General features: G+C 45.0%; 1 protein-coding gene across 4 annotated transcripts in view; it reads right to left on the reverse strand.

Moving 5' to 3' along the window:
- LOC126248238 (transcription factor 12) overlaps nt 1-13573 on the reverse strand; it is a 762281-nt gene that overhangs the window by 531330 nt on the left and 217378 nt on the right. For all 4 annotated transcript variants that reach the window (XM_049949075.1, XM_049949076.1, XM_049949077.1 and 1 more), the window contains exon 3: nt 12944-13043. In XM_049949075.1, the coding sequence (XP_049805032.1) occupies nt 12944-13043 (100 nt within the window). The remainder of the gene's footprint in view (nt 1-12943; nt 13044-13573) is intronic.

Consider the following 13573-nt stretch of genomic DNA (forward strand, 5'->3'; position numbering starts at 1 on the left):
TTCCTCTTCAAAATCACATCACCAACAGTCGACTTTGGGAGCTTGAGAAGCGTTGAAGTCCCAAATGGATTTGTTATTCAAGTGACATCCAATGACAAGTCCATGTTCGAAGTCACTGAGCTACCTTGATCGACCCATTCTGGTGTTACAGCTTCTTCACTGACACCACGATACTTCCCGCCTGCTTTCATAATAGCGTGTCCGCCTCTTGTGATATGTAGTGTCAATTCCGCATCACGTAGGGGTGTCAAGATACTTCAGATAGTATATGCCACAATCATTTCTCTCCCAGCCATCTAAATTCTGTTGATAAAAATTTCTGCCGTCTCCTGGCGTTTTTAAATTAACATCTGATTATTCTGATATGCAAAAAGCTCACCCATATCTTGCCATGTTGATACTCATACGTCATCACATATTAACGTAACGTATATTTTTTATTACACTACTGGCCATTAAAATTGCTTCACCACGAAGATGACGTGCTACAGACGCGAAATCTAACCGACAGGAAGAAGATGCTGTGATATGCAAATGATTAGCTTTTCAGAGCATTCACACAAGGTTGGCGCAGGTGGCGACACCTACAACGTGCTGACATGAGGAAAGTTTCCAGCCGATTTCTCATACACAAACAGCAGTTGACCGTCGTTGCCTGGTGAAAGGTTGTTGTGATGCCTCGTGTAAGGAGGAGAAATGCGTACCATCATGTTTCCGACTTTGATAAAGGTCGGACTGTAGCCTATCGCGATTGCGGTTTATCGTATCGCGAGATTGCTGCCCGCGTTGGTCGAGATCCAATGACTGTTAGCAGAATATGGAATCGGAGGGTTCTGGAGAGTAATACGGAACGCCGTGCTGGATCCCAACGGCTGGTCTATCAGCTCGGAGACCATGGCTGCGGTTACCCTTGACGCTGCATAACAGACAGGAGCGCCTGGGATGGTGTGTACTCAACGACGAACCTGGGTGTACGAATGGCAAAACGTCATTTTTTCGGATGAATGCAGGTTCTGTTTACAGCATCATGATTGTCGCATCCGTGTTTGGCGACGTCGCGGTGAACGCACATTGGAAGCGTGTATTCGTCATCGCCATACTGGCGTATCACCCGACGTGATGGTATGGGGTGCCATTGGTTTCACGTCTCGGTCACCTCTTGTTCGCATTGACGGCACTTTGAACAGTGGACGTTACATTTCAGATGTGTTACGACCCGTGGCTCTACCCTTCATTCGATCCCTGCGAAACCCTACATTTCAGCAGGATAATGCACGACCGCATGTTGCAGGTCCTGTACGGGCCTTTCTGGGTACAGAAAATGTTAGACTGCTGCCTTGGCCACCACATTCTCCAGGTCTCTCACCAACTGAAAACGTCTGGTCTACGGTGGCCGAGCAACTGGCTCGTCACAATACGCCAGTCACTACTCTTGATGAAGTGTGGTATCGTGTGGAAGCTGCATGGGCAGCTGTACCTGTACACGCCATACAAGCTCTGTTTGACTCAATGCCCAGGCGTATCAGCGCCGTTATTACGGCTAGAGGTGGTTGTTCTGGGTACTGATATCTCAGGATCTATGCACCCAAACTGAGTGAAAATGCAATCACATGTCAGTTCTAGTATAATATATTTGTCCATTGAATACCCGTTTATCATCTGCATTTCTTCTTGGTGTAGCAATTTTAATGGCCAGTAGTGTATTTTAATGTGCACTCATGTTCAGAAAAACAGAACACGTTGAACGACTAGAGAAGGGACGTTCATATTCACAGGACACGTACATTAATATGTTCTGCAGAAATGATAAGCATTTCAGTTACCTGGTTCAGCATGTGCCCTGATGCCTAGTAGGTACAGGGTCCGCCATGGGCCCTGATACCTCGTTTCATGCGTGATGGTATAAACGCGTATAAAGCGCGAATGGCGTCCTATGGTGTACCCAACCATGCCATCTGTGGTGGTTGGCATTTTGTCACAGCGCTACACCCATCGTTTCAGAATATACCACACATTTTAGATTGGCGACAAGTCTGGTGATCTGGCAGGCCAGGGCAAAAGGCTGACATCCTGTGACATCAAGAAGGCACATATTCGTGCATCATCATGTGGCTATGCATTGTCATGCTGAAAAATGGCGACTGAGGTGTTGTGCACTAAGGGTGTGGCTACGAGTAGCAGGATGTCATTGAGGCAGGTTACACTGGTCACAGTACCCTGGACACGTACCAAGTGTGACTTGTGGTTGTACCCAATAGCACCCCACACCATAAGACCTCGAACCGGCGCTGTATGTCTTGCGCGAATACAGTCACTGTAATGCCGCTCCCTCCGTTTCCGCGAACTTAATTGCAGCCAGCATCTGCATAGAAACAGGACCTCGATTCGTCCAAACACAGTATCTGGTGCCATCCCTGTCCTCGCTGACGTCGTTCGATACACCATTGCCGCCTAGTATGTTTCTGTACATTCATCACAGGTAGGCAGAAAAGAGGACGACACGCACGTAACCCATGCCGTAATAAACGGCGACAATGTCTTACGCTGTTCCGCTGTTGCGCCAGAGCCGAGGAGGACGCAGGTATGTCCTGCAACGCCATTCGGATGAGGTGTGTGGTGTGACCAGACCCATCTCGTCCTGTTCTACCGCCTTCCATGAAGCATTTTGCATACACCGATTGCACTACCGAAACACTTCGTGCCACAGGAGCAGCAAGTTCTCGAATGGATGCCTCACATTCTCTCATGTCAATAATGCGCCCTCTTGCAAACTCACTGATTTGACGGCACGGTTCGAGCAAACGTCTCCGAGACATTCTGCACATTTGCTGAAATCACACTGATCAATTACCTTCGGTTTATAGCGACAACGAGACCCGTAGGCACATTATACCGGAAGGTGGTGTTGCGCCATGATATCGATGTTGACCTTGAACCCGCAGGCCGACATAGTTAAAATACTAATCATTTCTGCAGAACATATTAATGTGCATGTCCTGTGAATATGAACGTCCTGTCTGTAGTCGTTCAAGGTGTTTTTTCTGCACATGAGTGTATTACACTGTCAGTAAGTGCATTTCTACGTCTATACTCAGCAAACCACTGTGAGGTCCATGGCAGAGGATACTTCCCAGTATACCACTTATCATTAGGACTTTTTCCGGTTCCATTCGCCTATGGGGCATGGTTCAAATGGTTCAAATGGCTCTGAGCACTATGGGACTCAACATCTGAGGTAATCAGTCTCCTAGAACTTACAACTACTTAAACCTAACTAACCTAAGGACATCACACACATCCATGCCCGAGGCAGGATTCGAACCAGCGAACGTAGCGGTCGCGCGGTTCCAGACTGAAGCGCCTAGAACCGCTTGTCTATTTTTAAGTACGCATATCTATATTATTGTCTTGCCTATCTCCACTTAGTGAGGAGAGACTCCTGTAAAACTTTATCCATGTCCGAGGTGGGTCACCAACCTGCTGCCGGCCGGTGTGGCCGGCGGTTCTAGGCGCTTCTGTCTGGAACCGCGCGACCGCTACGGTCGCAGGTTCGAATCCTGCCTCGGGCATGGATGTGTGTGATGCCCTTAGGTTAGTTAGGTTTAAGTAGTTCTACGTTCTAGGGGACTGATGACCTCAGATGTTAAGTCCTATAGTGCTCAGAGCCATATGAACCATTTTTGAACAAAGGTCCGAACACAATTCTCTGGGGCACACCTGAAGCCACATGAACGTCTGTTGATGACTCTCGATCCATGTGCTGCGTCCTCATCAACAAGAATTCCTCAGTCTAGTAATAAATCTCGTTTTGCATCCAGCAAACATATAGACTACCAGAAAAAATTAGTACACGCTTTTAGAGGTTTCCAATTCGCTCAAGATTTGTTGCTGCAAAAGTGCATATGGAGTACATGAATTGATTACATTTATAGACCAATGGCACAAGCGGTTCTGAGGTACCAGGTACTGACCCACGGGCGGCAATGCAATCGCTGACTCTGACATCCAGTTGATCGTACAGATGGCGATTACTGTACCAGTGTACGTTATGCCACGCCTGCACGACCTGTTCACGTAATTCTGTAAGAGTTGTTGGTGGATGGGTCGCACGAGTCACTTCTCGTCCCATCATATCCCACATGTGCTCGAATGGGGACAAGTTCGGAGATCGTGCTGGCCAGGGAAGTTCCTGCACGTCTTGCAGAGCACGTTGAGTTTCACGGATACTGTGCGGCCGAGCATTATCAAATGGTTCAAATGGCTCTGAGCACTACGGGACTTAACATCTGTGGTCATCAGTCTCCTAGAACTTACAACTACTTAAACCTCACTAACCTAAGGACATCACACACATCCATGCCCGAGGCAGGATTCGAACCTGCGACCGTAGCAGTCGTGCGGTTCCGGACTGAGCGCGTAGAACCGCTAGACCACCGCGGCCCGCCGAGCATTATCCTGTTGGAACAACACATAGTCTTCCTATTGCAAGATCGGGAAAATAACGGGTCTAACAACATTCTGCACGTACCCAGCGCTGGTTAGCCGGTTAGCGTCCGCTCCAGAAACACCAAAGGTGAACGAGAGTCGTAGCTTATCGGACCCCAGACCATTAGACCTGCAAGAATGCACTCTACGAGACGGCGCTCACCAGGTCTACGTCGTACGCGCCAACGATCAACACTTGCGTGCAGGCAGCACCTGCTTTCATCGCTGAAGGCCACGGCGCGCCATTCCACCTTCGAAGTGATTCTCTGACGACACCAGTCGAGGCGTGCACGTCAGTACTGTTGTGTGAGTGGAAGACGGGCAAGCGTTGGAGTGCCCGTAGTCCCACTGTTAATAACCGATTTGCAACAGTGCGTGCTGACACATCTGGGCTCACAAGCCCTTTTATCTGTGCAGTGGTACCTGTATGATTTGTCACTGCTGCCCTTACGACACGACGACCCTAACGGGCGTCTGTGCTGCGTGGACGTCCAGAACCTCGTCTACTGCTGTGAGAATGTTCACATGACCACTGATACCAGCATCGTCGCACAACTGACGCAGAACTTACATCGTATATGGCAATTCTCCGAAAAAGACCATCTTGCCACTCGGAAGGCCACAATTTGACCCATTTCAAACTCGCTCAGTTGGCTGCAGGAAGCACGAGTGCGTCTCCGTGGCGTAGTTGCCTGCTTGCTTCACACGTTTGCACCACACAGAGCCTTTTGGCTCTGAGCATTTCCTTTTAAAGACCAGGCACAGTTTACGCCCTGATAGCTATGCTGTTGGCGGATGACGTTAGACCATTCCATTATCAGTACATCAACTATCCCCCAGGTGGCATATGCTGTACTGGATCAAAATCGACGTCGTCTTTCCAGGTATTTAATTTTCTTTTCGGTAGTGTAGTACAAACATAGCAACGATTCACTTAAAACACATACCAATGACCGAGGCAGGGCTCAAACCCGCGACATCTGCTTTACGATGTTTGAACGCCGCCACCCGAGACCAGAGGGCTGACAGTATTTAAAACTCCGAAATGAGCGTAAGCGATCTCGGCTACGAGAACTGGTTAGCATTATCATCACTGTAAAATACTGATTTCTTCCAAATCCTTTCATGGTTCGTTAATTTCATCGGTATTGTTTGTATATGCGAAGTATGTGGTTTTAAAATAATGTGCACTATGGAAGTCTGTAGTAGCACACGTGTCGAATGCGCAGATGACCGGTCAATTAGCGCGTTGCGCTGCACTGGGCCCCTTTCTACGTGTGGTGAAATTCCAAATCAGATGCGAGTACCGCTCAATATAATAATCTGCGTCTTGAACACCTCCATTTCAGACGTCATTATACTGTAACTTAAAAAATCTGCGCATATATTTCGTGCAGTTTAGTGATTAGAGAGCAGGACGCTTGATCAGAGCGTCCCATGTATGAATCGCAAAACAACTTGTTTATTTGTTGCTTTCAAGTGACAGTAAAATACAGAATTCAACAGAGATTTTGGAATGCATAACTTTTGTCAGTGAAGTGGAAATGCAGTGTGGCTAGGGCGTCCCGTCGGGTAGACCGTTCGCCTAGTGCAAGTCTTTCGAGATGACGCCACTTCGGCGACTTGCTTGTCGATGGGGCTGAAATGATTATGAAAAGGACAACACAACACCCAGTCCCTGAGCAGAGAAAATCTCGGACCCAGCCGGGAATCGAACCCGGGCCGTTAGGTATGACATTCCGTCGCGCTGACCGCTCAACTACCAAGGCGGAGAGTGAAATGATATCACTGGAACGGAGATGATGATAAATTTCGATAACAGCGAAAGCAACAACAACCAGAAACTTCAAAACATTAAATATATAAAATGAATGTGGATATGTTAAATTATGGCTATGCCTCTATAAAGCTAAAATCAATCTTTCCTAATCGTGTTTACTCTTGCAGAACTATAATGTTATGAGTGCGCCATTGCGGGCAGCGGATGGTTAAAAGTAATTTGTGCGCGACGTACTTTTATTTTCACACATGCCAAATTTGTTTCGATTAATTTCTCGGTAAAATTACGCAGGTTGTAGCTGTTCCGCTATCTTTCTTCCAACAAAAATGTTTCTCCCTTAAACAACTACTGCATTACTGTTCACATAATTTTTAAACAGTCTGCTGTGTTGGTTTTTTTTCACCTTTACTTAGTGACAGGCAATGTTTTAACTGCTTAAATGTCAAAAATACTTCGGCGTTTGTCGATCGGATGCGACCACATTAGTTTTCCGTTCGATTTTCCTTTTTGAAGGTAAGCCACTCTGTGTGTGCTAAGATTAACCTCTGCAACGCGACAATTGTTGAAGGTACGCTAAATTTTTGACATTAAATACAGGTTTAGGCTACTTAAACTTCAAGATGTTGCTTTCTAGCTGTCATCTGGAGTTATGAGGCGGAACACGAGATTTAATGGTCTTCTTTTCCGTACTTTTCTGGCAAAAGCATACGTCAAGAAGGCATGATAACGCATAAAACGTACTAAAAGGCAACCTACATGAAAGAAATATGAAAAATTAATGAAATAAAATCACCGGGATCAAGCATGAGTAGAGAGCGAAGGAGAAACCGAAAAAGGCGTATTACCTCATGGAGGCGACGAAAGGCATAGCATCAAGCAAGAATCAGGTTTTCTGTGATTGTATGTTTCCCATTTTAAAAAAAATTGATTAGTTTTTAGCATTTTATTACCAGGACCTTGGTCGCTTGTCATGTGTATGCAGTTGTATTCTATCTTTTTGGCATTGCTACCTTTTAGCAATATATTTGTAGTCTAATCTTTATTTTATTGCTCTATGCATTTATTTTATTACTCTTTTACAATGCTTTTTAGCATAAGGGTTTTTCTATGTCTCTGTGCATAGATTTCGCTCTGGCAGCCCTGCACTGTGTATATTGCTAAATGCTCTTATGTTTTTTTATTTCTTTCTTAATTTATCCATTACTATTAGAAGCCTTCTTGACGTATGCTTTTAGCAGAAAATTTCTGATTTCTTTAACGTGATTTACATTACGTTTCCCTATATAATTTCAATCGGTCGGTTTTTGAAGCTTATTTTGTTTCTATAGTAGTCCAGGACAGGACCATGTCGCCGCGCGGGATTAGCAGAGCGGTCTCAGGCGCTGCAGTCATGGACTGTGCGGCTGGTCCCGGCGGAGGTTCGAGTCCTCCCTCGGGCATGCGTGTGTGTGTTTGTCCTTAGGATAATTTAGGTTAAGTATTGTGTAAGCTTAGGGGCTGATGACCTTAGCAGTTAAGTCCCATAAGATTTCACACACATTTGAACATTTGATAGGACCATGTCAGATTTATTGTCATACCATCATCCCCTCATATTTTCAGATAACCTGATGATGCCGTATCCGGGCGAAAAACGCCGTTCTTAACTTAATAAAGAACATTCTGCAATCTACGACTGTTTTTTAAATAGTTTTGTTGTAGGAATGAAAAGAAAAAATGCAACGTGCCGCAAAATGGTCATTTTAACTTGCTCTCAAATATGAATACGATTGCAGCAAAAGTCGCATATTCAGTATACACTTAGCGGCGCAGGTATATTAGCAAAATCTACAATAAAATGTTGAGTGCACTAAATGCGAAGTACCACCCCACCAATCACAAGCAACATCTACAATAAGATGCTGAGTGCACTAAATGCGAACTACCACCTCACCAATCATAAGCACTACACAATGTGCTGTAAATACACGTTTTTACTCGTATGTAGACATAGAGCTATTACAGAAGACGAAAATCGAAATTCACATTTGAGCTGAGATTAAATGAGAAATATGCAGCTTTCAGGCAATGGACGACAATCTACGCTGTGGAGTGTCTTGCAGCTGAACGTCATTATCTAATGGCGAACACAATGTATTCAAAACTGTTCGTACTGAAAGAGCCAGTTAGTGCCTATAGCATTGCTAAGATAGCAAGATGGAACGGTATACGAAGGAATATTAGTGTTTAACGCCCTGTCGACGATGAGGTCATTACAGACTGACCGTAAGATCTGATTGGGTAAGGATGGGGCACCTGGCTTAAACGATGCAGGGAAAACATGGAAACCTAAATCAGGATGGTCAAGACGGGAATATCGACGGTCGTCCGTCGTGTACGAGTCCAAATGTATTACCCCTGCGCCACCTCAGTCAGGTCTGAAACAGTAACGGAGGATTCACTTGGTGGCTGTTTAAACGCTCAGTGAACTGTTATAGAGAAGCTACAACTTCTCATAATCGTCGGTTTCTGCGTAATGACGGGCAAAGTGAGATGAAAGAAACTCGTACGAATTTGAATTATCGATAGCTGAGTGCTGAAAGAGAGCGCTCCCGTCCCTACTGTGCATGGAATATTGCGGTGTTTTACGTGGCCGGGAAGTCGTCGGAACTGGCAGTTCAATGGTTTATTTTACTGATTTTAGACTTTAAAGTTTTAACACTTTTAGTGTTTTGTATTTCGTTTTTTAAAAATCTAGAGCTCTCCGGTATCCGGAAAGCATAGGTAGGACTCGGGCAATTGTCGAGCCACTAGTTTATATAAGGTTCAAATGGCTCTGAGCACTATGGGACTCAACTGCTGAGGTTATTAGTCCCCTAGAACTTAGAACTAGTTAAACCTAACTAACCTAAGGACATCACAAACATCCATGCGCGAGGCAGGATTCGAATCTGCGACCGTAGCGGTCTTGCGGTTACAGACTGCAGCGCCTTTAACCGCACGGCCACTTCGGCCGGCAGTTTATATAAGGAATGTATGAGGTATAACCCACGTGTGTGTTTTGGAATTTTATGAAAATGCTCTTCCTCTCACCATTAAACCTTTTCCATGTGGTAGAGGGGTGTAAGTTGTTGTTTGAAGGCTTCTAGTTGGGCAATCATGGCTGTAATTTGATAGGCGGATGGCTGCCGCCGATGTGGTTGCCGTTGCCTTTAACAGACAGCGCCTAAGACGTTTGCGTACGCGAGCTGATCACAGGGTTTTAGTTTATGACGGATAATGTTGGTTATATTTAATTTGGTGGTATTCTTTCAGAGATTTGAGAGGTTGAAAGGTTTATTCATTAAGGAACCCCCCCCCCTATTATTTATTTTATATTGACATATGGTTTGACTTGTGCTTAGTGCCACTACTGGCTATAGGCATAGTATGGCAATGTAAAAAATTTCGGTGTTTTAAAAAAAAACTAAAAAATCCTTTAGTGTTAACGTGTACGGAAGTACTATTCCGATTGCTAGTCGTAATTACACCCTGTTAGATGTCATATGCTGAGTATACTATTATTAAATTACATGTGAACGCATGGAGCACATGACCATGCAGCGCCCCCTACCGAGGACGCTTCGCTGCTAGTTGACTTGTTTAGCGTCAGTATACGGTCTGCTTCAAGACTGCTTGTGTTGCAGTCATATGTTATTCGACACTTTCTTTGAGTTGTCAAGCCTGTACGCCTGGTTGGTTAGGAAGGAGTTGAAGTTTGTGGTATGTAACTCGTATGACCAGATCTCATTTTTTGTAACGTGAGACGTGTTGAGCGTGCTGTTCACTTATGTTTTGTACTTTTTTGTAGCCTCATGACTTTATTGCGATTGTACAGCAGTGGTTGCCAATTATTAACATAAAAATGATCGCAGGCCTCAGTCGGGATTTTATGTCCCGTATATCACTGGCAGTCGGCGCGATGGCAGAGAACAAGAAAGCTCGGTATCAGGGCATTAGATCGCAACCAGATCGTATGTACACCAAAGGAACGCTTCATCACCGTTGAAGTTCTGCAAGCACTGGGCTTTTCATGTGCCACTGCGCCAAAGCTGTACCGTGGCCGCCTAGATCCGGAGAAAATCCCCTTCAGGGTTCACTGCCAAGGGCACCAACAGATTAATGACAGGGCTCGTCGTCGACTATAGTAGATAGCGCAAGGATGGGAAGGAAAAGTGACCATGTCTTCTTCAGAGGAACCACGTCACTACTCAGATCGATCGATTTAGACAGACAACCTGAGTCAAGAGGGCCGGAGGGGCGTTTGAGGCCACTTTTCCCGAATATGAGCCGGCAGAACCATCACGCGGCACTCGTAGGAAGGAAAAAGACCAAATGGACAAAAAAAATGGTTCAAATGGCTCTGAGCGCTATGGGACTTAACATCTGAGGCCCTCAGTCTCCTAGAACTTACAACTACTTAAACCTAACTAACCTAAGGACATCACACACGTCCATGCCCGAGGCAGGATTCGAACCTGTGACCGTAGCGGTCGTGCGGTTCCAGACTGAAGCGCCTAGGACCGCTTGGCCACACCGGCCGGCAAATGGACAGATCAGCTACGGTGCACGTTGGTATAATCCGACACGATGATACGACAACGTCGAAAACGACAAGAGGTTTGTTAACGGGGCACGCTCCATGGAGTTTGATGGTGGCAGTCTCGTGTGGGGATGTTTACACAGGATGAAATGGGGCCCCTCACACGTCTGTCATCGTCTCTCATCGGCAAGCAATTCAGTTAACACTGTCCGATAATGCGCATTCACTTGTTCTCGTACAGACCTCTCCAAGCGATCTATATCAGCGAAACAGGCTCTGCACAATCACTTCCGAATTTTGTCAGAATGGTGTGAGGAACATTCAAGTGACGAGTGTGCACTTTTATCGTCATCTAGCCTAATAATATTTAGAACGTGAGGGGCGCTATCGAGCAAGATCCGTGTGCCTAGGGCCAAACCCCGACCCATCAATGTGACATGTGATAGACAGTTGGAGGAGTCACGGGTCACGGTGACTGCGCGCCACTTTGTGTAGCGGATTCCACTACACGACGCAATACCGCCGATAGGAAGTGCTGTATGCTACTAAGTTGGTCTCTCTGCTTCAGCACCTCCTGAGTGTACTAAAATGTAACTCTGTTTTGCTCATACTCGAAAATGGTTCAAATGGTTCTGATCACTATGGGACTTAACATCTGAGGTCATCAGTCCCCTAGAACTTAGAACTACTTAAACCTAACTAACCTACGGACAACGCACACATCCATGCCCGAGGCAGGATTCGAACCTGCGACCGTAGCAGTCGCGCGGTTCCGGACTGAAGCGCCTAGAACCGCTCGGCCACAACGGCCGGCGCTCATACTCGTCTGAAACTTCAACAATTTCCCTACATTCACCGGTATATGGCGGAGGGCACAACATAAACCAATAATATTTTAAGTACTTTTTATGCTATTCGTCGATGGTGAGTGCAGGGTGAATAACTCTTGAGACGCCTTCGCCCAAGGACGAATACATCTAATTTTACCTTCACGGTTACTATGCGACATATACTTAGCAGAAATAAGTATGTCTTTTGACTCGTCTTGGAACGTACGCGTTATGAACTTCAGAAGCATGTCTACCTATCGCAATACGTATTCATGTACAGTTTCTCAGGGAGAATACTGAGCATTTCTGTGACGTTTTCATGTTCACCAAAAAAATCCTTGGCGGGTCGCTTAAGCATGCTTTATATTTTCCTTCTCTTCCGTCAGATCAATTTGGTTAAGGAGCTGAAATCGACCAACAACACTCAATAATTTTTTGGGTAAAAGACTTATTAGTGATATTCATGAACGAATTACAATACCTTAGGATTCTTTCAGTGAATCTCATCTTGACAAATAGAGGCTTTGGACGAGGTTTGTTGAACGAAATCCTCAAACAAACGTCGGCCCTCGAACGCGAGATAGAAGCCAACACGATCTCATCTAATCTGCCGACCACATAATTACATTTCTGTCGCATTGTCGTCATATAAACTTCAGTTGCATCACATGGGGATTCCTAAACATTTGGCAGTTTTTAATGATTCCAGTGATTGATAGGCACTAATATATCAGATAACATCGGGTTCTTTCATCTAATCACCCACATTATCTAAGTCATTTGTGCGATTAGTGTGATTCTCTCCCGATAACGTAGGTAGCTCTCAATTCGATTTAAAACACATAGTCTGCTTTTTTTGTTATCTCGTACTTCCCTCACTTTACACTAGGCGTCATCAACAGAACACGTGATCAGATGTACGTCGCCATTGATATACTGCTCATCTAAAGACAGCAAAATCGCTATAACTAAAATGAAGAGCCAGTAAAAAGTTGGAAGTACTTTATGTTGGTTGCTTAGAGTTTTTTAGGTGTGCTTTACGGGAACTGCGTGTACTGAAACTGCAGTGAATGCATATTTTAAACAATAAAGCTTTATACCCCTGTATTAGTAGGCGGCAGTCCATCAAAGTCCAGATATTGAGGTAAATCCCCCGAAAAGTCTAATTATTCGTCTGCTATGCTGGAAACGAAGTTCGAACATCAAAGTTAAAATGATGAAAAGTATCTACTCAAATCTCGGAAAACAGGTGACCATAAATTGAGTCAATATGGAAGACACACTTACCTGTTGATGGCTGGCGACGAGGTGGATTGCTGAAGGGAAAATACGGCGAGTCGGGTCCGAACGGTTCGCTCCCCGTACCGCCGTAACTGTTCCCGTAGGACTGCAACAAATACAAAGAAAACATAAGAAAACCACTGCCGAAAAACGTGCAATCGAATCAAGGTACTATTTGTATACCAGTAAAAGGCTGTCAAGTTCATTCCTGTGGCATGATTAATAAGACTGCTATAAAAGTAAATGTATGGCGTTGGCTGGGATATCCCTCAAGGTGAGTTAAGCCACCTGTCGGAAAGTGTGTTATCCTTTCGCGCACACTGGCCACTTTACTTGTGGATATGTGAGAGTTGTGTCGTATATTTATTTGTAGAATGTAAAAGAGTGTAACTGATGCGTGTGTAGTGTATGTGTTTCAAATTTTAACTTTAAAAATCTACTCTGTTCAGAAGTAAGAGTAGTTTACGTGAGTTTCTGGAATTTTGATTAACCAAAGAACACAGAAAACACACACTACGTACTCTAAGACGTCTTTCTCACCAAACGTTCTGATACATTCAAAACCTGTACCAGAAGCAGATCTCATCTCAAAATTATCCAAGACATCGGACTCTCGATGAGAAGAAGTCGAGTTCA

This window comes from Schistocerca nitens, chromosome 3, assembly GCF_023898315.1.
Source record: "Schistocerca nitens isolate TAMUIC-IGC-003100 chromosome 3, iqSchNite1.1, whole genome shotgun sequence".
Lineage (NCBI taxonomy): Eukaryota > Metazoa > Arthropoda > Insecta > Orthoptera > Acrididae > Schistocerca > Schistocerca nitens.